The following is a 25,925-nucleotide window of genomic DNA, read 5'->3' as shown; positions in this document are numbered from 1 at the left end:
TGATTTAGGATGATTTGTAACATTTTAGAAAAAAAATTGTTCATTAGAATAGTGTATATTTTGATCTAAATGGAAGACAAATAACCTATCGTCATAGCTTCAAACTATGAAACATAGCACAGGACGTAACACGATATCTATTTGATCCAAGGTGAATTATTAAGTATTGCAGTTATCATGTAAAATGTATAATAATATATGCATTTGCTGATACTGCTAACATAAATAATAAAAAAATCGATCTGTCCTTACACCACAAACAGAAGTGAAATGTTAATAATGCGAAATATAAATATCTTTAACATATAGATAGCTCTATAGTCTTTCAATTTGGAACGCGTTTATTATGTTAGAAACTTTGATCAGCTCCCATAATTTCAAAAGTTTTTTACGAGGATAAAAATAAATCACAATAATGCAATGGTGTGTTAATCAAAAAAGGATTTGTTGTGATTGCCCTGCAAGTTTGTATTGAGCCGTCTGTCATTTCAAGACACTTCAAAAGCGTATGTTCATATTATATCGTGCTAGTTGACCCGACAGACGCTGTTCTGTCCATAGAAAAAAAAATGTGATTTAAGTATATGGGAATATTGTAGTTTAAAGTGTAATGAAGTTCAATTTTGTAAGGTATTAAAATGTACATAGTATGTTATCCTAAATAGATATACATACCCTCGCTTACTTTTTGTAGACCTATATTAAATACACAATTTTTTTTTTTTGGAAATAAGGGACACAAACTCTAATACACCTTTACCTTTAATATTAATGAAATGCTATTATTTATATGTGCTACCTTTTGATAGGTTTTAAGTCAGTGCCGGTCGGTAAGTTAATATTAAAGTAAATTTTTAGTTATTTGATACTTTTCAGTGTTTGAAGTCGGTTTTTTTAAACGTAGTTTTTTTTTTTATTATTTACTTTTTAGTGTCAGTTACTAATTATAATACATAATCAACCTGAATGGAAACTCCTAAAAAAGCCATACACAAAAAAAAAACAATTATATCATCGAGATAAACAAAAAATTTCATAAAAAAATTACGTAAATCGGATCATAAAGCTCAGAGTAAACGGTGTACATACATAAAAAAAATACCGATCGAATTGATAACCTCCTCCTTTTTGAAGTCGGTTATATAATAGAGTTCACTGAGTAACGGACAAACGGACAGCCGAGTGTCAGTAATAGGTAGGATTTCCGTTGGTTACCCTTCGGTTACGCAACTCTAAAAGGTCAATTGGTAGGTTATCCTACTTCAATATTATATATCTACAAAAATAATGTAGTTATTGTTATAATAATTATTCTTCTAATATAATTGTATTAATCTCACTTACTCACATACATACACACACACAATCAAAGTTTTCAGATTTATTATATTTAGATTAAGTATCCGCTAAGGAAGCTGCGAGATATTCAGACTACAATTAGTGTCCTAAGACAACTTACTGGGAAGTCTCAAACACTAAAATGTATAATGCAATCTTTGAAATAAACGAAATTTATTAATATTATTGTTTTCTAAATATATATAAGAGATTTCCACGAATATAGTCATTCATCACGATATCTCTGGAACCATTAGAGCTAAAGACTTGAAATTTGGTATGAATAATCTTTTCACAGAGTAGAGGTCAGCTAAGATTATATTAGATAAGAGAGAATATTTTCCAAAATTCCAGCTGCAAGAGTTTTTTTTTATTATGAACAGAACAACGTCTGTCGGGTCAGCTAGTTGTTTAAATGGAAGATAGGCAAGTAAATTTGACAGCGCGTATTTGGTTAACCCTTGGTTAATCGTATCTGTTACGGTTCAACTTACACAGTTGCTATAAATTAGAACAAAATGTTGTTAATGTGTATTTGTGTGTGTGAATGTGGCATTAAATGATTTGTGGCGAGGAGTGGCATACGGATTACAGTTCCATTGTTTGTTACCATTGCGTAATGTGATTGTTTGTTCTCTACATACTTGTAACGTAATAAGTAGCGCCAATTATCACCTTCAATACATTGTAATATTAAATTTCATACATTTAGTGTGAGTAAGATAGATAATCTTAATATTATCTGAAGTTTGTTTTGCCTAAGATTTGTTAGGTCTCATGTAGAATGCACCTAAAAAGCACCCGCATAGCTTAGCCCCGACTTCAACAATGACACTTCAAACTGAGTTCAATAAAACCCAGTTTTACCTCCTACCAGTGGGAGGCTCCGTTGCACAGGATGCCGGTTTGATTATAGGCACCACAACGGCGCCTATTTCTACCGTAAAGCAGTAATTTGTAAGCATTACTGTGTTTCGGTCTGAAGGGCGCCGTAGCTAGTGAAATTACTGGGCAAATGAGACTTAACATGTTATGTCTCAAGGAGACGAGCGCAAATGTAGTTCCGCTCAGAATTATTGGGATATTCAAGAATCCTGAGCGGCACAGCATTATAATGGGTAGGGCGTGTCAATTACCATTAGCTAAACATCCTACTCATGTCGTCCCTTATTGAAATAAAAAAAAAAACGTTTTACGTAAACGACTTCAAATGCTTGATCTCGATTAAATACAAAGCGATTTTACCGATACCTTGTGAGCGTGTTTACGTAAACTGAATTTACATGTCATAGACAATAGAATGTATCAAATGTTTGCCAAAACTGTCATCGGTAAGTATGACAATAGCAAAATTGTTAAATGTCAATTTTTCTATTACGATAACGACAGTGACAGCTCTTGAATGCGATCAAATATGTTGAATGTAAAAAGATACGGCGATCAGCTAATGCTATTATATAGCGTTATTAATATAACGGGTTTAGATTATAACAGTGTTTCGATTAGATAATTATAAATTTGTGCAAAGTAACGGCTAATTAACTAAACTAAAAATAAACCAGCTGTATCAATTGATCCAAAATCTACATTTCAATAATATGTCAATCTTAATTCCAAATCCTTAGAATATACAAAATACCTACCTACCTATGTGTCATGCTTATACAAATACGTCAAAATATACTCATAGATGGATTGAAATGTTTTGGTTCTTGAAATTCTGAGAACAGAAAACGAATTAATATATTATTCTCAGAACGTCAATTTTGGAATGCAATTATTAATATACAAATCATCTGTAGGAAAAAGCACCAAAATACACCGATTCTCCCTCTTTAAATGTGATAGGTATAACTGTAATCGGGCCTCTACAATACTTGGGAAGACCGAACTGACGAAAGTTGAGTTGAACATCGACTTGCGGCTAATTCGACTTCGCGCTCCCGCACCACACTACACTGCTCGCCTTTTCAGGCACATACCATGAGTATAGGTTTGTAGTTTGGGTACAAAAACCAACAATACACTTAGTACGTAAACCTTGCTTTAAATAGATATTTAGTAAATCAATTCTACTGTACGTGGATGACCTACAAAAATATCGATGTAAAAAATCACCGTCCCTTCCCGTTCGTTTAACGATTAAATATTAAAAAAATCCAGCACTTTATAATTTTCATCAATTTTCAAATATCCAAACAAGACTCAGTAAGAATATCACCGTGAACCGTTTGGTGTCGAAGGAAAATGGAAGAATGATGTAGGTATTCTAAAAATTATTGCCTGCCAAATCAAGGTATACATCAAGACAAGTCATTCAAGCCGTGGCGTGGATAATGTAATCTATTTTCAGTTGACCTTCAACTCCGGTAATGGGTTGTAAAAGCTGGGAGGGACTTGATTGCGATGCCACGGTTGTAAATATATTTGGTGTATGTATATTAGTAGTAAAATATACCAAACTAACGTCAGCTCAATAGTAGGTAACGGTATTCAAAAATTACCAAAATAGACTTGTATTTCATTTACCATTTTTATCACAAAGAAAATCCCAATTTTTATTTTTTCCTATATTCCTATATACATATTTTATTATTGAAGTTATACTTATTTAGGTGCGTTATGAAAACATGATGAGAGTGAAATTTTCACGCTCACATCACTGCAACACAAAAGTAGGTAACAGGTTGAAGTTGGTGCCTAAAATTTTCTGACGTTTGCGTCATTCTTTATTTTTTCTTTGTCTATTATTAGGACTGGCAAAGGGTTCAAGACCATGCAGCCGTATTCATTATTTAATAATTAATTGTCAAAGCCATCTATGCAAGATTTTTACAAAAGTCTTCGTTCTAAAAACGTAGAATAGCACAAGGAATAAATCATTTTCATGATTTTTGCATCGTTAGGCCAAAGAAGTATAACTTCTTGCGTGCATACATAAGTACATACACACTTTTTTTCAATACTTTTCATTAAATATTTGATATATAAATCGCTTTTAAACTTTGAACACGATTCATATATAACAATATATGCTGCAACAATTCTTTTATTGATAGTTTATTATAGCTATTTTAAAATACTCATTGATTTAAGAGAGTGGTTGTTGAGTTTCTTGTATTTTCTTCTAGCGAGTTCTTGTTTTTCCGAACATAATATGGTCAAAAGTGCATAGTTCAAGCTCATTTGACTTTCTTATAAATCACCTGTCAGTTTCATTTACATAATATAACTAGCTGACCTGGCAAACATTGTTTTTCCATATAAATAATTTTTAGAGTTATGCCATTTCTTGGACATTGCAACAATACTTAATTTTTCTTAAATAAATTATTTTTTATTAAATAACCTACCTGCCAATAAAAGTCCCATCAAAATCGGTCCAGCCATTTCAGAGATTAACCGGAACGAACAGACAGACAAAAATGCTAAAAAATGTTATTTTGGTGTATGTACCGTATATATCTATTTATAAACATGTAGTACAAAACGGTTATTTCAATATTACAAACAGACACTCCAATATTATTTATATGTATAGATAATTATTGTTCCACGACTTCTTTACACCAATTATTGTTCTGGTATTGCACCGTTTATTTAAGCACTATATGTACAATACTGTACAATAAATTATTTTAGTCACCGCCGCTGAAGGTTACTTACTCACGCGCCACAAACGAGTGAAAGTGGTTCAAGGTCATTGTCAGTCAGATGGGTCGGGTGCTCCGGAGGACTACCTGATAATATTATGTGTCAACTGTCAACTAGCCAAGCAGGATGTCGACTCATTTAGACATCAAGTACTCTTTGTTGTGGTCTATGATAGTCTATTCTTTTACGTTAACCAGGTTTATGTTAACCAGATTTTTTTTTTGAAGTGAAAACTTCTCTAACGCCGTTGAGCTCTTTTTTTGGTGTGGGTATAAAATCACGTCAGGATACGTGACCTGATCGAAAATACGTAAGGCAGCCTTTGAAATTATGGATGAAAGACTTATACTTCTAATTAATTATAGTTCGGCTATAAAGCGCGTACACCTTCCTAAAGGCCGGCAACGCTCCTGTGACTCCTCTATTGCTGCAAGAGAATGTGGGTGGCGGTGATCACTTAACACCAGGTGACCCGTACGCTCGTTTGTCCTTTCCTCCTCTGTTGTTTCCATGAAAAAAATATACAAAACCAAGGCTGATCTTTATACGTTAACACACACACGCAATCTCAGTGCCCTTCTGGAAAATTGCATAACTTAATTTTGGAAAACTAACTAATAATGTGTGTAAACTTACCAAAATTTGATGGAATCATGCATATGATGATAAAATACATTCAAGCCAATTTTCATTACATAACTTCTTAACATTAATTCATATTTGACAACCCAAGAAACCACAAACTAACTAGAGATGCTAACTCACAAGGAACCAATTCTTGTAAATGTAATTCGCATATATGTAAGACCATTCCTAAACATATACATTCTTATCAAAATGATTTTGACAGACTGAGTCTCGTGCCAGATTTTGGCGAGTCAACACGTCCCGAGGATGCCTCGTGTACAGGCGATACACGTGTCGAATTGTTTAAAGACTAATATTGGCGTAATTAACACTAAAGAAAACTCAAATCATTTTGATAGTTATGGATTTCCGCAAAGTAACGCCTACTTCAATAAATTTTCATATACATTCTTATCAATTAAAGTGATGCTATTTTAGTCGGTAATATATGTACAATATAATATTGTGTACGTTAGTGTCCTTATTTATTAAAAAAATAAGTTATAATGTGAACCTACATATGAAATTTGTGCCATTTTAAAAGGTAATCTAGAAGAATTTTGGTAAATAGGTCAATGGAATCCATTTGGCCTACTTACTATCCCCATTGCTTTCGTTATTTCAATATGAGTACTATTTCGCAAATATGTATTGAGAGTAACACGTGGCCCTTTTAAATAGTTAATACATATAATATTATCTTTGTTAGTACTACAACGGTTGGATCAGCGGTTGAAATAATCGGGAACGCATTAGAATTTCGTAATAGCCATCCCGTAGTACAAACGGGTTTTGCAACATTAATGTACGAAATTAGAACTATTAGTCAATAGTCAATAGGTACTAACAGTTCTGGGGATTGTGACAACAAACTGTGCTATGGATTTCCTTTCATTATAATGTTATTCGGTTTTTTGAAGTTATACTTCTTTAGGCGTGCTATGAAAAAATTATGAGAGTGAAATATTAAGCGCGCGCGTATATAACATTATCAATAATAAATTTAAAGGCAACAGTTAAAATATTTATTTCTTTTTTTCTTAACTATTATTTTGAACCTTACTTATAAATAGCGCTAATAGCAGGGCTATCTGCAGCACAAAGCTGGTATTGATATCGGCTGCACTGACCCATAACGATATTCCATAGGACATTATCCTATGAAAACAACGAAAGTAAACTAGTCGCGCCTTATCTATGTCAGTTAATTGTCAAATCTATAACCCGTGTATGCTGCAGAAATCAATCTATTAGCCAATTCCTTTCGATTCGGGGGCCCCTTTGTAATGTGGAATCAAGACTAATGCCTTATCGATGATAGATAGATTCCACCTTCGCACGACACGCCACAAGTTAGGATATCATCCTCACCATCTGGATGTGTGGCGGTCCTCCACAGTGCGCTTTCCAAGGAGCTTTCTTCCACGTACTACAAAGCTGTAGAATGAGCTTCCTTGTGCGGTGTTTCCGGGACGATACGACATGGGTACCTTCAAAAAAAGCGCGTACACCTTCCTTAAAGTCCGGCAACGCTCCTGTGATTCCTCTGGTGTTGCAAGAAATTGTGGGCGGCGGTGATAACTTAACAACAGGTGACCCGTATGCTCGTTTGTCCTCCTATTCCATAAAAAAAGATGGATAGATGAAGATTTTTTTATGAAAATAAGGGACGAGACGAGCAGGACGTTTATCTGATGGTAACTGATATGCGCTGCCTATTACAATGCAGTGACGCTCAGGATTCTTGAAAACCCCAATAATTCTGAGCAGCACTACAATTGCGCTCGTCACCTTGAGACATAAGATGTTAAGTCTTATTTGCCCAGTAATTTCACTAGTTAGGCGCCCTTCAGACCGAAACACAAAATAATGCTTGCACATAACTGCTTCACGGCAGGTATAGGCGCCGTTGTGGTACCCATAATCTAGCCCGCATCCTGTGCAAAGGAGCCTCCCTAGTGAATGATAATAGATGTCAGATAGAACATTTCTTCCTTCTATAAACCCATTAAATAGTGTTATGTAATGTTACACATGCAATCAAAGATATCCTTAATATGCATAATAGCTTTCACTTGGAAACATTTAACATAGTAGACGGCGATAAGGATGCGATAAACTCTCTCTTTAAATAATGGTATCCGATTCTAATTTACATACATTAATATTAATACCATGAATTGTTGCGGTCCACCGTGGAAGGTATTGGATTACAATTATATACTCAATAAATGTTAAATCAAATGATTTATTATATACACAGGAACCGCAACTTAGTGACTTGAGTCCAAGTCAAATACTTTTAATTTTTCTTTAAATTTCATTCAATATTTAAATCGATAAATAATTATTAAAGTGAGACTATTATTACATCGTCTCAAACTTTTTCGTCTGTGTGTTGCATGTCGCGTGACGGTCGCGCGGCGCCTATAGTTCGCAGCAGCTGACCGTATAGTGTAAAGACTATTACTCATTTGTGCCAGTGCTCCACGCTATTTTGTTTGTTTTTGTCAGTGTTTAATGTAAATGTTTTTGGCATTGTTTCATGTAAATTTTGTTATTTATTAAAGTGAACCTTTTAATTGCTTTTGGTAAACAAGGACACAGCTAGTGGAATATTATTCCAAAAAAAATTAGTTAAATGTCTATAGTGTGAAAAAAAGTTTCACTTTTACCTTGGTTTCATAAAACCACAAAACCCTTTTACACTACCGAGTCGTAAAGTTGCTTATGTTGAGAAGAATAGACAAGAAATGCAACTATTCCTGTTTTAAAAAATCAAACTAGTAATATTATAGAATTCTAATTACATAAGGTACCCAACGGCTGACACTCAAACATGATATTGATATTAATTACAAGAATGCTAATGATATTAATTAACCACCTGATTCGGCGCTACTTGAAGAGTTCAAATTAAATTATTTTTGGAGTCGGTGTCAGCCAAGGTAGGTTTGCATTCATAGCAATAGGTGAGATGTGCTTATGTGGAACGCGCGACGTGTCGAGGCGAGAGACGAGAGTAGAGCCGCGGAGGGATTACACCGATTCCAAAAACTACAATAATTGTAAATACATTATATTTAAAATTTGATTGACTTGTAGATGTTCTAATTTTTCATTTGATTCTACGTAAGAGGACTCTAAAAATATGTTGATAATTATGTTGTAGAAGAATACGCAATTATAAATTGCTCGCGAAAGTCCCGTCAAAATCGGTACGCCCGAGCAGTATTAAACAGTCATGCAAACATTAAAAAAATTGATTTTCAGCTACAAATTGAATTTCCCATGTAAATATTCAATGTATTTAGTAAAAAAAGCTTTAAGTTTGAAAGAACACTTTAACCGTTACTATATAATAAAAAATAAATCTCTGTTACAGAAAGAAACGTCCAAAGAGCAGATTGAAATTGGACCAGCTGTCAAGTCTGAGGCAAAATATATTGATCTCTTTGTACCAAAGAGAACACAATGAAGCGACTTCAGAGATGTTGCTGCTGTGCTTCAACTCGAACTGGGACGATAATAACCGCCACTTTGGGAATCATCCTGTCTATAATCACCATCATCACAATATGGGTGGCGAACAAACACAACGTCTCCTACAGGACGTTCATATTCGCGGAGGACTTCGACAGGAAACTAGCTGATATGGACAGTATGTATATTTTATTTTGAGATGTCTAAACTTCGCTATTTTGATCACAAATCCCCACCTTGATACCTAAACTTTTATGTCAATAAGATACTACTTACGTGATGAGAGTTATGTTCAAAATCTTTAGCAGCGAAAAGTTAAATATGGAATAATTATATTACTCTTCAGTAAAATCATATGACAGTACATCCATATATAAATGATCTCATAATAGGTTTTATGGAAGATTTTGTATTCCCTTCTACACGATTGTACAACTTTCGAAAAAATAATGATTTCAGCAATGAAGTAAGCAGTAACACAAATTTTTATCATTAATATTAATCTACTTTGATTTACGCGCGAAAATGAAATGTCATGGTGGCCGATTAAAATGTCACGCCTCCGATGATACTTATTGAGCCATGACATCATTCAAGTTTCAGTTAACATGTCGGATTGCAGTATTTTGAAGTTTTATTTAATGAATATCATATTAACCTCAATTTATTTATAAAAAATCGAAATATTCTATTAAAAGTTTTTTTAATAATTTACTCTGTTTGATGATGATTCATTAATACAGCGTATTGTATGCCCATTATTCATCGACGTACAATCCACAACAAGGCTCACAATCACCTCAATAATTGTCTGAAGGAAAACTCTGCCTACGCGTCTATTAGGCAGAATTTTCATTCAGTTGTGTTTCGACCGCGCTTTGAATGCAACGCCACGCATATCCAAACATAAGGTTACTTTCAATAAACAAAATTGTGTAACTAACTTGGCTTTTTTAATCATTTTGCAAACAATTAACCAAAATGTATCATCTATGGCAAGTATATTAATACAATTTTTACTATTTTATTTCAGTTCCAAGGATCATATTGACTGTGAACTTGTGTTTCACAATACTGATATGTGGCCTTCTTATTGTGGCTGTTCTGAAGGTAGGTTTATGATTCACACGACTTAAAAAAATAACTAATGGTGTCGGTTCTCTTTTTATGCATAGTAACGAAAGTATAAAGGCTTATAGCAATACCTCCTTAAGTCCAAAACGAAATGATAACAGCTATTTTTTTTTGAGTTACTCGTGTAAGACATTGACTATTTGACGTTTGAGTATGTATGTTGCACCACTTTACATAATATATTGTAATTGAAATTATTTGTAAAACGATGAAAATGTAAATGTTGATTTAAAAGAGTGGCAATGAGTTTCTTGCTTCTCATTCTCATTAACTCAACCCTTCACGAAGTAGCGTTAAATTCAATAAGAAAAATTTTTTTTTGACATTCTTAAGTGTCATTTTCGTGACCTACATGGATAAAGTGATTTTGATTTGATTTGAATGAAATTAGGTATGTTTAAAATAGCTTTCTACTCATTTACACCATCACAAAATAATTATTTCTGATAATGGGCGTAACTACCGCTGTATCTGCACGTCACGGGGGCCCACGACGTGCCTAAGCAAAAATTAATAAAAATTTGCTGTTTGCTGAAAAAAAAGTGTATATTTAATTTGATTTGTTTGTAAAAAATTTAAGAAAGTGACAGATAGAGAATTATGATGAATAAATATTTCTTTTAATTTTATGCAATTTTTTTTTATCTTTTGTGAGATATCTTTAACCATCATAAATCTTTACCAAGCAAATTTTTATATGGGGCCCCGCTAAGGCCCGCTACGCCACTGCCTGAAATTCTAATTAAAAGTTGGTCCAGCTATTTCTGAATCCATAGATATAATAATAGAGTCCATACACAAATTGATTTTATGTAGGTGTATGTCATCAAAGGAGGCCTATGTCAAAAGACAGCCTGCAGCTGATACCAATAAATTCATAGATTAATCCATATCAAGGTCGTAATAACATTTAGACACAGAATAAATTATGGACAATTCATAAGAAGATCAGAGAACGAAAAGGCTATTGTTATTTATTTATTTAAAAACGGCATAAAGTACTATCTACGCATCTCAATAGGGCTAAACTGGCAACCCAAGCGCTGGCACTTGGCATTTATTTCGGCCAACGGATCAGCCTAGCTGCTCCAGCGCAGAAATGTTGCCAGTATTCTTGGTACACTTCCCCGTAGTGATAGTTTTAACTTCATGTAATCATAATCTTTTGTAGATATAGTTATACACTTAGATGAAGGATTGGTCTCCTCTTGCTCCAAATAGATACCGCGCTACATCAGAACAATAGCTTTTTTATAACGGCAACTTTATATTGTAGTGTGTATTGGCTATTTGTAAAGATGCTTGTGTGCGTGTTATCTTGACACTCAATGGTATCATTAAAATTTTGTAGCATACGCTTTGTATTATTTTACATTTAAATTAATAAAATACAAAATACTTATTGATGATATGTGATCCCAGTGTCTTTCTTATTTCTTGTAGTATTATTTTTACATTATTAATTTTACTACGCAACCCGGCATTTTAGTTTCAATTATTAGTATAGTTTAACAGAACATGTGGCACATCAACGTCACAGTTTGTTCGAGACTGGCTCGAGTACGCCCACTTGGGCGTAGATAGTATTAGTTGCCGCACTTTGCTACTACGCCTACATTATTTAGTTGGAGCACAGCGGAGACCAATCCTTAATCTAAGGTTATAAACAATAAAATAATAGTAACTATTGTCAGACTTATTGCCTTTATTCCACGTTTTTTTTGCAAGTGTACCAACAAGTAACTTCAAAGAATACGTTAAATGTTATTTATTTATTTTCATTGGGTCATTTAGGAACTTTAAGGGATCGTACGGGTGTTTTTGGTCATATTGCTATAATAATTAATCATAAATTTATTAATTTATTATAAATGTAATTATTTATTCATGTTGACTAATATATTTTTGTCCTTAATGCAGACGTCATACTCGGTAAGAATTATTCTTTCTCTCAAACTGTAAGCGAAATGTCTAATCTAAACACAGCATGAATAATGAGTATAGTTGCACCATATTATGTTATATATTATAGCACAGATGTAGAAAAAAATGTTGCATGTAATATAGAAATTGATAATAAGATATTAGGTAATCTAGAAATAGTTTTAAAGTTTTATAGCATTTTTAATTACTTACTTACAATCTTAAAGAAGAAAGTGCATGTAGGTACATGTAGTCTGACGTATAAGTCTCGGTATCCACCAAAGTGGAGAGGGGAAGAGACGAGAGGAGATAAGCCGCGAAGCTGTCAGGTTATTTCCACCGGAGGGCAGAGGAGATATGAGCTGTGCTCATAACAACGCTTTCGGGTGTGCGAGGCGCGGGGAGAAGGCAGCGGGGAAATATCTCTCCTCTTGATCCATTTCCACCGAATCTAAGCGGAGAGGAGATGTGGAAACAACGAAATCTGATTGGTTATCAAAATACATCTCCTCTACTCTCCGCTTTGGTGGATACCGGGCGTTAAACATGTTATATCAGAAGAGTTTAAAGCGATATGTGAGAAGAAATAAACTCTCTCTCAAGTCGTTTTCTCATGACTGAGGATCGTGGTCATCAACAAGTGGTCCACATTTGGAGTTAACTATTTGTTTTCATCGGCATCTGTCCATCGCGGCCCTGACGACGGAGCTAAACCTCGGGGACATGAAGTCTTTTATTTGGTCGGTCCATCTGATAGGAGATCGGCCTCGGGCTCGCTTGCCATTTGTGTTCCCAACTACGATAAATTTTCCTGGCTCTCATTACCACTTAGCAATATGTGGCCAAGAATAAAAAAGAAGTCGTTGGTGGCATATCGTGGACAGACCGGGTTTTATCTTGAGCTGTGAGAGGATCGACATATTTGTTCGCTTGGCCGTCCAAGGTATCCTCAACATACGCCTCCAGCATCACACCTCTGCCTCTCTCGAGCCCATATCGTCCACGACTCCAAGCCATTCAGAAGATGGGGAATATCAAGGCACGTACCACCCGGATCTTGGTGTTAATAGTGATTCCCCTCTTTTTCCATGTTTTGTTCAGTCTGGTCATACATTAAAATAAACAACGGATACAAATAAAATACGTTTAGAGTGATAGATTATATATATATAAGATAATAATTGCATTATTGTATGTTATCGTTGCAATTCTATTATTTCTCGGCATCTAGCCCATGACGTTTTATACATATATAAGGATGTATCATTCGCAGGCTGGTAGCGGAACGGTAAAAGTGTGCTTGAAGACAATGTAAGCACACTTTTTTTCATAGTCGTGCGTCAACTGTCACTGTCCGACTCGTCTTCTAAATTCAACATGCATGACCTAAACTGAATAAGTGTTTTACATTGCTCCTTATTGACCAAGAATGTTTTAAACAACTGGAGCATATGCGGCAATGTATAGATGCATACATGTTCCATATTTCGGCTTTGTTTTTATTCGACGTGATTTTTTAATGTATAAAACGTCGTTGTATCTAGCCTTAATACCTACGTTCTTTTTAAAACCATTAAGTACGTGAAAGATCAACAACGATATCGATTGTTCTAGAATGTATGTATTTTCGACGGTCCCAAATGGACTTCGACTGTAACTCTCTGGTAGTAAGGTCCTATGTCATTTATAATCTATCCAAAGCAATGACATTATCCGTTTCGATAAAAAGTTTATTCTAAAGCGCTGTAGCGCTTAAACAGTATCTTGTCGTCTAACCATGCAGTATGAACACGCAGCGCTGGAACGCTTTAAATACGTACAGTATTCTGATACCCAAAAGATTTCGATCTTTGCCGGGTTTTTCTTGACGCTAACAAGTTTTCGATTTAAATGTTGTAGCATTTTATTGAACAAATTTTGTATCTTATATTTTCTATGATATTGTTACTTATATCCCCCAGATTCACGATTTGATTCTAATTCTGGTATTGTTAGAGCCGCTCTTTACGCGCCCGTAGATACCTATTGTTCGGATTGCGGTGCCTACACATGAACATAGTGCATTGTTCGAATCGCAAATTTATAGGTACCTACTATATACCAGCATCATTAGCTGACCAAACTTAAGTACTTATTAACTCTTAAAAATAAAATTAAGGAAATTTTAATGACGAAGAAATATTATTCAATTAATTAAAGAGTATTTAACAGACATGTATCTTAATAATAATAAGTTAATTTAGATATTTAAAGTTGACATTTTTAATTAAACAATTTATACTTTTCACATTCTAATAATATTATAATGGATAGTAGATACACTTTTATGAATGATGTTGTTTTTTGTTGTATATATTTTTCACTATAAACTTAAGAGTAACAATTATTAAAAAATATTTTGCATGCCTACCCGGCACATTGTATGCAACTATAAGTATAATGTAACACCAATGTACTCACGCAATCTATGCATAAAAATTACTAGATTTGATTTGGTTTGATTTGATATATACATAGTCCATAATACCTACTATATATATCGATGGCCTATAGTCTCAACTCAACTCTAAGTATTTTGACAGACGAGAGAAAAATCAAAGGTCTATCGTAACCAAAGTCAAAAACATACTATGACGGTTGCTTAGTTTCTACTTTTGTACCTTAACAGTTATTTATGCAACTATTGTGTAATAAGGGGTATTAAAACACGAATGTGGATTTATCTCACGAGGCGAAGCCGAGTGTGATAATAATATCACATGAGTGTTGTACTATCACATTATCAACAGTTGCATGCAAGACTTTATCTACACCCATAATATGAATCCTCTTAAAGATTCTGAAACAGTTAGCTTACTGCTAACATTTAAACAGCCAGTCCTAGTAGTAACCTAATATCATCCAATACTGATTATATAATACAAATAAACTAAGTATTAATGAAAGAATTATTTATTTTAGTAGTAATTTACATTTTCTGTAGAGCAATAATTAAAATTCACTGTAATATTATGTTCTGTTGCAGCGTTTAAAATGAATCGCTCATTTTTTGTAAACAAAACAATAAAAATATCTAAGAAAAATGGCGGGGATTCGAATAACCTACTTTTTTTTACGGCGCGCGACGTTCTGGCAGTGTGGAAAGCGCGTAAACGAAAATGTTCTTTATTTGAAATTCATACAGATACCACGCATCGAGCAATAAGAATGTGGCTGTCTGTTAAAACTCTTTGAGTACGAAGGGATCGAAAAAAAAACATAGGAGTGTTGTTATGAAATTCAGTACAGCATTACAACACTCGTTTGAGTGATGTAATGGTTATTAGAACATAGGCTGTTTTAATGTTGGCAATAAGCTAACTGTTTCAGAATCTTTAATAGAGGATGTAAAGCATGGGTGTAGATAAAAGTTACAAAACTATCAATGCATGCTTATGCACCTTAGAATGACGCATGTTATTATGAGGGTATTTTGGCCAGGTACCTAATAAGGCTGTACACTTCCAGAAGCGGTCATGGCTGATGCTGCCGTGGGTGGTGCTGGGCATCGTACTGGCGATAGGGCTCCTCATCAGTGTGCTGCATACTTCGATAACTTACTACTTGGATGAGCAGGATCACGCCATCATCGCCACTTGTATCCTTATCGGTGGACTTATTTATTTGGGTAAGATCGGCTTAAAATACACATTTTAATACTACTTTCAAATATAATCAATATATAATAAATAAATATTTATGATAAGTTTAAAAAAAAATTTAGTTACTGATGATTTTACATAATAAATACTACCTAGTATATTATTATGATAAACTGCAAACTAGTTTAAATTGACGAACGGTTTTTTACAACAAATTCAGGGAGTAAAGTGGCACTTTACGGCCCTCTGAATTTGTTGACGTATTGTTATTCGTATGAAGTAATTTAGTAGATTATCTATCAAAATTTTTGATGATTATTTCATCATAAAACAGTATAAAATATAGAACTACGTTGACTTATATAAGTAAAAAAATATATCTCTTGACTGATATATATACACACTATATATATATAGATATATATACATCTTTTATATATATATTTCTTGTGTGCATGTGTATGTCACTGAACTCCTCCTAGACGGCTGGACCGATTTTGATGAAATTTTTTGTGTGAGTTCAAGGGGATTCGAGGATGGTTTAGATTCACAATTAAACTACCTCCTAAACGGCTGTACCGATTTTGATGATTTTTTTGTTTGTTTCAATGAATTTGAGATTGGTTTAGATTCTCAATTCCGTCCATATAATATAGTTCTCCTGCTCATGTTGTTATGTATGTATGTTAGTGAACTCCTCCTAACGGCTGGACAGATTTTAGACGTGTGTACAGGACAACGCCAACGTCTGTTGGGTCCACTAGTATATATATAAAAATTAATTGCTGTTAGTTAGTCTCGCTAAAACTCGAGAACGGCTAGACCGATTTGGCTAATATTGGTCTTGAAATATTTGTGGAAGTCCAGGGAAGGTTTAAAATGTGAATAAATATGAAAGTGTTCGGAATGAAATAAAAACAACAATTTTGTTTTTCCTTGGATGTGACCCCCGTCGTCCGATATTTGTTTTGTATGGACATATTTTCTATGAGAGAATTTATTGACGCACGATTTGACAGTTCTGCTGTAAAACAATTTCATTACAACAACAGGGAGCATATTTTACGAAATAATTCTTGATGTTATAATATATTACTGACAAATTAATAAAAAACATTATTTTATTTATTATATACAGAACAGCGTCTGTCGGGTCAACTAGTATCATATATTTTTTACTATGCCCTGTGCTTCCCCGGGGCATAAAAATTATCCATCATCCTGTTACTTACCATAAAAAAATATCAGTTAAAATAAAAATTGACACAAAACCCTCGGTCTCCTGTAGTAAAAACCAATGTGGAGATATTAAAAATGACAAATAAAAAACCGATCATGCTCGGTATGAATAATGTTATACATGTATCGAAAAATATGAAGGGAGGTTTTTTTTTATTTAGTGGCACGGGATGCAAGTCCATAGGCCGGAGAAGGTTTTTAACCAGTGTGTGTTGCCACTGATGACGTGCGGAACGTGGTCACTCAGAAAACAATGGAGAGGGCAATGCTAGGAGTTTCACTGCGAGATGCAATCAGAAATGAGGAGATCCATAGGAAAACTATATCACTGGCATACCCCAGTTGATTGCGAAACTGAAGTGGCAGTAGGCAGGGCATATAGCTTAAAGGACAGGTGGCCGTTGGGGCAGAAAAGTCCTCAAATGGCGACCACGTAATAGAAGACGCAGACGCAGATCTGGTCAAGATCGCCGGAATAGGTTCGATGAGGGCGGCGCAGAACTGATCGGCGTGGAGATCTCTGCGGGAGGTATTTGTCCAGCAGTTGACGTCTTTCGCCTGAATGATGATGATATTAAGATATAGAAATCATGACAAAGCAATGCGTGGTTTGGGGCAAGTTATGGGATATACAGACTAACAGCAGAAAGCGATTTTGTTTTATACCTATAGGAATAATAATAGATATATTATGTATTGTCGACCCATATAGCCCAGTGGATAGGTACCCTATCCACTGATCGAAAGGTCCCGGGTTCAAATCCCAGTAGTCGCAAACATTTTTATAATGAATATGGATATTTCTTTCCGCGTTTACTGGAAAAGGATTTGGTTTTCAGATAAGTTTTAGCTTGGTATACCTATAATCTTTAATCTCATCTAGATTCTGTTTTCTGAAATATTACTATAAATATTGGTTGTTGTCCGGCCTGCGGTGGGGCTCATATGTATATATGTTCTAACTTAACCTAACCTACCTTTAGTTTCTGGAAAATAATTTGGTATATTATTATTTTATATGAACAGAATCATAAAATATTTCTCATTGCAATCTAACTGTCACTAACTGTCAAAGTCAAACTGCATAAAGAGGTTATCATCAATACACCAATAAAAGTGATTATTTGAAGCTATAGCCGCTAATATTAAACTTATTAAATTGAAATGTATATATGAAAACATATATTTAACTACTTGTACCATGGTACTATTATTCTTATATGTTATACCTACATGTTATGTGAAAACAAAGTTACGCAAAATTAATGTATATAATATTGATTATTATGAATAAAAAGAAATCTAAATAAAATTGATATGACTTTGAATAATAGTATAAACGATTTTTATGTTGAGAAAATATAGGAAAACAAATAAAAGTATAATAGATGTTTATTGCTACTGACATTATGAAGTTGAATGCTTTGGAATTATTAACATTAGAGACAATTAAATTAGGAATTGTGATTGTTAGGATGAAAAATGTTAGGAAGAACAGTTTCGGATTTCCAATTATCGGAGTTGAAATTTTAGGTGAACTTTGGCGCACCCTTGTCTTGCACTATTGTCTACCTAGTTTGGGGCAAGATAATTTGTGTAAAAGTGTGTCAATACTTTATTATAATTATTATTAATGTCATTTCCAGGTGTGTATCTCTACCTATGGGCGGTCGTGTTCAGCCACTATTTGGACGTCCGCGATGAGGAAGAAAGAGGGAGGTACCGCAAGGCCCCGTACAAACGATGAGCTGGATGTCCAATAACTCATTTATATAAAAAGTCTGTGCCCAGTCAATACAATTTAATTTATAAAAATAACAATTTAATGTATTGTAAAGAGATCTGACTTGTTTTGTGTACCCAAAGATATATAAATATATCTTCATATAAACGTTGGCCTGAGATAGATATTTCGATTAATATATTTTGTAATTAAGTATAAGTTTTAAAAATAAGAAAGAAGTTTAAAAAGCTTGTCAAACCTTATTGATGTATATGTATTATTACAGATTAACGGTTACCCTAAATTATCGATTAATAGATCCACACAAATCTGCATTTAAATCTATTCAACTGATCTTAGATTAAGGATTGGTCTCCGCTGCGCTCCAACTAGATACCGCAGGCGTAGTCGCAAAGTGCGGCAACTAATACTACGCCCAAGTTGGTGTACTCAAGCCGGTCCCAAACAATGTGAGACGTTGACGTGCCACATGTTCTGTTAAACTTTGATAATACTTGAACTAAAATGCCGGTTTGCGTAATAAAACTTCTTAAAAATATTACTAAAAGAAATAAGAAAAACTCTGGGATCTCATATCATCAGTAAGTATTTTGTATTTTATTAATTTCAATGAAAAAAAAACGCTGCGTAAGTTAAAAAATTTGAAAGATGCCATTGAGTGTCAAGATGCCACGCACACAAGCACCTAATAGCTGCCGTAATAAAAAAACTATAATTGTTCTTAGGCAGTGCGGTATCTAGTGAGAGCGCAGCGGAGACCAATGCTTAATCTAAGCAATTGACATTATTTATCACTGGTGAGTCGTGTCAAGAAGTTAAAATAGGGTCAAATACGTTTATTGTTGAAGAAAAAAGAAATAAGAACCGAGCTGTTAACATTTTTGGAGACAGTTTATAAAAACCTGCCGATCTAACATTAGAATTTATTAAGAGTTATATTTTCCATACAAACGTTCAATAATGATGATTTAACCTTCTTAAAAAAATGTTTACTAATAGGTATATTGTGCATTGTTTCTAGGTTTCTATCGAAACAGAAGATACAAACTTTATGAAACAAATTCAGTATAAATCTCCAAATATCTGATATTTTGCCCAAATTTTAACTGAACTTTAGCCGTTCATAATGTACCTAACTGCTCATCAATTGTAAAAGTAAAGAAAACATTGCCATAGAAACCTCGCGCATAATCGAGACTTTATAAATGAAAAACATTTATTACACAAATTTGTAAGGATTACTGTAAAACACGTATTTCCTGAAAGAAGTTTTTTGGAACTTCCGCACACAATTTTTCGTTCAATGTCGTTTTCATTTGCTTGTCGTCAACAGACGGTAAGTACCTATGCGTAGGATGAATAACATGCTTTTCGATCATGTTCACTTTGACTATACCCAGGACCCTCTTATTTTAAACAACCTGTTGTACAATGTATGTATTTTAAGCCCACCATATCTACCGTCAAATTAAATTTTAACGATCAATGTCACCAATATGAATGAACTTACCTAATTTGATTCTAGTCCTTCCAAATTCAAAGAAACTTATGTCAAATTCTGTAATACGATGATTATCACGTTTTTATCATATTTTTTAACAGACTAGCGAAGCTTTCTAAGAAATAAGCAATTCAATCTATTGTATGAAACGTGCAGTCATTGACAGATTGACAGATGACGGCTATAATCTTGTAAAAAACTGAGATAGCCGAAATCTACTACGTTGTAAGCAATGGTTCGCATTCAGAAGCCGGATTCCGCCTAGCGCAACTCTCTAGGAAAAATGCGACTCACTCGATTGTGTGAAACGTGCAATGATTGACAGCTCATGACGGCTATAATCTTCTAAAAAACGGAGATAGAAGTAATCCACTACGTTTTATGCAACTGTTCGCCTTAAAACTTAGACGGATTATACTTCGCCGCCAATCAAGATACTGTAAGTACTATTATTTCAAACTTATGTCAAATGACTGCACGTTTCATACTAAACTAAATTTCAATTTTTACTCAGGCAGTCCCGCCCCTTATTACGTAGTATTTACATCCTCTTTGTTTCATAAAAGAAAGCCAACGAAAATTGATTCTGCTATTTTATAAAATATAATTAAGGTTTTAACGGAGTCTAAAAAACAATTATTTTTATGTAACGAACTATTTTGTAAAGTACCTATTTAATGTAGTCATTAATTATAAAGTAAACAAAAAATAAATATTTTTACTAAATATTATCTTTTCTTAATTTGCATCTTTTACAATGCATCCCAAAATATAATATCTATTAATATGATAGTTATATTTACAATACTACGACTACATAAAATTAAAACTATCATTACGTGGAAGCGTACCAAGAATACTGGCAGTATTACCGCGTATGATAGCAAGGCTGATCCGTGGACCGAAATAGTTGCCCGCGCTTGGGTTTCCAGTAGCCTTATTGAGTATTTTGAACATTCTACGCGCCTCTGGGCCCCACGGGCCAAGTGTCTCGACACCAAACGACACAAAGATGATTACTCACTGAGACCAACATATTTGCGACGCTTGCTGTCTTCGGCAGTCGAAGCAGCAGGAGTCGTAGTATTGTAAATATAGTTATAAGATTTGTTTTATATGATAGTTTGTATTAATATCCTAAGTACTTGAAAAATAACAATATCAAAAAAATGTTTCCAAGTATCTTTTTTTTATTGTCATTAGTTTTCAGGATCAACAACACTTCAGTTAATCACTGCTGGAGTTTGCTATTGTCTTTAACTACAGATTACATTTTAAAATAAAAGTAATCCCTTTTTAGTTATTTAAATACTTGTAACACTGTTTCCCGCCAAGATGAATCAAAGAAACAGAGCAATACATATGGCAATACCTCAATTTTCTGGATTAGTTTCATCGTAAAAACACTGATAGTACAGATGGTGCAAGAAAGCTGAAATTTAGAATAATAATTCCTTGGATGTAGACGGAATACTAGTACTTAGTATTAATTGTCTAGCTTGATATGATTTACTCACTTATCAAGTCATCATCATCATCAGCCGGAAGACGTCCACAGCTGGACAAAGGCCTCCCCCAAAGAACGCCATGACGATCGGTCCTGCGCTGAGGGCATCCAACCTATTCCGGCGATCTTGACCAGATCGTCGGTCCATCTTGTGAGGGGCCTACCAACACTACGTCTTCCGGTACGTGATCGCCATTCGAGGACTTTACTGCCCCAACGGCCATCTGTCCGTCGAGCTATGTGCCCTGCCCACTGCCACTTCAGTTATCAAGTACCCTATACTAATAGTTGTAATTAGTACATCTTTCCAGAAATCTGAAATTTTGCTTTTAGAGTGAATTCTAGCTATTAACAACGGCATTTTAACAACGGAAAAATTAAAAACCTCGAGTGAATTTGTGTACAATATGTGAACACATCAAAAATATACCAAAAATAAAATAAAAACTGCAAAAACATTTCGTTTTAACCAGATGTGAGTTGTATTTGCCGTACTATAATATTTGAATATAAGGACATCATCCAGATTAAATATGAAGTAAAACTTGGGTAATCAATAATAAAAACTTGACATTTACTATACGTTACTTACTAATGAGCAAATCGAATTAAGTCGGACATATATCATTCTTTGGGATCACCATACAGAGCACAGTATTTCCTTTTATTTCCGAAACGAGGATTATAACAAACAAAAATATACTTAATTAAAAGAAAACTAAATTAAAAGAATTATGAATGTGAGTTAGTATTTCAGTGACTTAGCGTTTTATTTCTTATTTATATTGTTAACACATCACTTTGGTTAAACTAGCATACATTTTGAGTCCAACTTCTTTACTTTTATCTGCAAGGGCTTGTACCATTATCTAAAGTTTTGCAACATCTTCTTCGAGCAAAATTATATCATCTGCAAATCACAAGTTAATCACCTATTTATAGAAAATAGGTTTAAATGTTTCATTACTTCTATATAAGGAATTTGCACTACTTCCGCCCCACCCGCCTTAGAAAGAGCTAGTTATATTTATGATTCAAAAGCTTTATAATAATCAATAAATGCTATGTAAAGTGGTTTTTGATATTCGTTGTATTTTTCCAAAATTTGTTTGATTGTGTGAATGCGTCCAATCATTTTATATAGTTCTTTCTGAACTATGCCTGTTCATTTATCGATGATTTCTATGATTTTCATCTATCGATTTACCAGTGGGAGGCTCCTTTGCACCGGATGCCGGCTAGATTATGGGTACCACAACGGCGCCTATTTCTGCCGTGAAGCAGTAATGTGTAAGCATTACTGTGTTTCGGTCTGAAGGGCGCCGTAGCTAGTGAAATTACTGGGCAAATGAGACTTAACATCTTAGTCTCAAGGTGACGAGCGCAATTGTGGTGCCGCTCAGAATTATTGAGTTTTTCAAGAATCCTGAGCGGCACTGTATTGTAATGGGCAGGGCGTATCAATTACCATCAGCTGAACGTCCTGCTCATCTCGTCCCTTATAATCATAAAAAAAACACTACTTCTAAAATTATTTTTGTGGGAACCTTGTACAAATTCGATACGCGGCTTATGGGTCTATAGTTGCCAATATAATCTTAAGCTCCCTTGTTATGTAGTCGTTCCGATGTCAGGTCCTCTGCCAAATTATTAAGCTGCTTGGATAAATCTTTGATGATTTATATGATATGACCCATGTACCCAAAGTGTCCACCCCAAATGGAAATAATAGGATGTTTAGTTAGACTTCAAACTTATGATTGTCGGGCGATTTTTGAAAGGTCCAGTAGCACTGCGGAAAACTATTCATGACAGAGGTCTCTTCTCTAAGAGAGAACTCTTCTTGAGCGGTGATGAGAGTCTATTATTCAGTAGAAGATCAAGATGTTTACAGAGCGCCTCGACATTGAATGAATGAAAAGGTATGCATCAATGTAAAAGAAATTATATTATTTTTAGTAAAATTTTTGAAAAACTTTTGCTTCAACAGCTACAAATGCATTTTTGTAAATTAATGAACAAAAATCTGTTTGGTTTCACTAGGGGCTTATCAACAATTAATGCGGGTACTAGACTCATTGAGCACATCTTTGACGCTTGGGAAGAGTCACAGGACGCATTGGGCATTTTTTGTGATTTGTCCAAGGATTTGACTGCGTCCTATTACTCCACTGCTGAATATCTAAATGATCGGACAGCCTGGGACTAGATTGTGATTATTTTATAGCGATAGAAATGACTGTACAATATTGTATATTTTTATTGAAAAGAGCGCTAAAAAGAATGCTGGGAGAGTTTCTTGCGCCGCTTCTTCTCTCTCAGAGCGCCATTTGTCTCCGAAGCGGTAGTAGTATCTAGTAGTATAAGAAATGATATCAAAAAGAATTCTAAAGGAATCAATTTTGAGAAAATGCCTTTTATGCCTTTATAAGATGTACAGAAAGACGTAACATAAGAACTTACCGCCCAATATTTTGTTGTAAATAAATATAATTTATGACCGGGTTTCCGGAGAAAATGCATTCATGTGGAACACATGACAACATCCTGCGCTTTATGGCTTAAACAAAGGTACTAAGAATTAAGTACTAATTTGTAGAATGTAAGATGTTCGAATACTAGGTACGTACTGGCAGCTACTTAGCTTAAAGCCGGATCCACTTCAAATTAGCATCACAACATTTTAAAAGATTCAATTATATTTAATTTAATTAGACTATGACAAACTCTTTCGAATTATTGCACATTTAATTCAAAAATATCCGGACGAACGAGCCATGCTCGGATTTTTAAGAATGTACAAAACTTGAACAAAAAAAAACTAATAGGACATCTGGATTCGAACCGGGGTCTTCTGCTCTCCGGATGACCCAATGTCCCATCTGAGCTAATTATAGTCTTGTATATAGTGGCGAAATATACCTTTATATACAAATGTTTTTTTTTTCAGACCAGAGGAATCACAGGAGCGTTGCCGGCCTTTAAGGAAGGTGTACGCGCTTTTTTTGAAGGTACCCATGTCGTATCGTCCCTGAAACACCGCACAAGGAAGCTCATTCCACAGCTTTGTAGTACGTGGAAGAAAGCTTCTTGAAAACCGCACTGTGGAGGACCGCCACACATCCAGACGGTGAGGATGATATCCTAACTTTAGGCGTGTCGTGCGAAGGTAGAATTCGGTGGCAGGAATCAGGTTAAACAGCATTATTATTATTATTGTAGCTATTTCTCATTAAAACACGGATAAAACTTTATTTTTTTAAATTGACCTAGCTAGATCAATTTATCGTCCCCGAAATGAAAATCGATGGAGCCGTTATGTATATATAGTAGTAGGTATAGAATGGTTCAGATTATATATTATATACTTCTCTTCATGTGACCATTATATATATAGAAGAAGAATATATATATATATTCTTGGATTTCAAAAATGAACCCAAATTCATTCTCTGCACCTTCGACAACCTCGGATTTTATATCCATATTGTTGAATACATAATTTTACACGGCGGACATCTTGGATTTCAAAAATGATCCCAAATTCGTTCTCTGCACCCTCGAGAACCTCGGATTCAATATCAATATTGTTGGAATCATAAAATTGCGCAGCGGCCATCTTGGATTAAAAAAATACAAAAAGGCGCGTAACCGAAAATCGTGACGATTTTCTATAAAATTTCTCTCATACGTGGATAAAGAAGCTTTACTTCAAAAACATACCGGCGTATTGCGAACCTCCTCCTTTTTTGAAGTCGGTTAAAAAGAGTGGCCGTTAATGTTCACACGAGATCAACTTTTTCCAAACATATGGTAAATTCAGTAATTTAAAGAAATATTTATAGTGACTATTCAAAGCGCTTAGTTTAAGCCTAATTGAATTAAGATAATTTGACTTTGACTTTGAATACTTATAACATCTATGATGTTATTCATAATAAGTTCATAATGACTTATGGGAGGTTCATTAAATTTTCAATTCATGTGTTTATATCATTATTGTTCGTCGTAAAAATATTTAATTGAAATAGGTAGTAGTTTGACATCAACGCGGATAACGACCTTCAAAAAGAGAGAGACGCATAAAATAGTAGATCTTACAACGAGTGCACAAAATGAACCATTTTTATCCAA

At 34.3% G+C, this 25,925-nt stretch overlaps 1 protein-coding gene across 1 annotated transcript in view; it reads left to right on the top strand.

The window, feature by feature from the left end:
* The window catches only part of LOC126969836 (uncharacterized), a 34,119-nt gene extending 13,109 nt beyond the window's left edge, over positions 1 to 21,010 (top strand). The window contains exons 2-5 of the mRNA XM_050815407.1: positions 9,005 to 9,280; positions 10,136 to 10,212; positions 15,667 to 15,826; positions 18,686 to 21,010. Coding sequence (XP_050671364.1) covers positions 9,094 to 9,280; positions 10,136 to 10,212; positions 15,667 to 15,826; positions 18,686 to 18,786 — 525 coding nt within the window. The 5' untranslated portion in view covers positions 9,005 to 9,093 and the 3' untranslated portion in view covers positions 18,787 to 21,010. The remainder of the gene's footprint in view (positions 1 to 9,004; positions 9,281 to 10,135; positions 10,213 to 15,666; positions 15,827 to 18,685) is intronic.
* The last annotated feature ends 4,915 nt before the right edge of the window (positions 21,011 to 25,925 follow it).

This window comes from Leptidea sinapis, chromosome 19 (genome assembly GCF_905404315.1).
Source record: "Leptidea sinapis chromosome 19, ilLepSina1.1, whole genome shotgun sequence".
Lineage (NCBI taxonomy): Eukaryota > Metazoa > Arthropoda > Insecta > Lepidoptera > Pieridae > Leptidea > Leptidea sinapis.
Note: the sequence above shows the minus strand (reverse complement) of the source record. Positions and strands in the feature narration are given on the sequence as shown.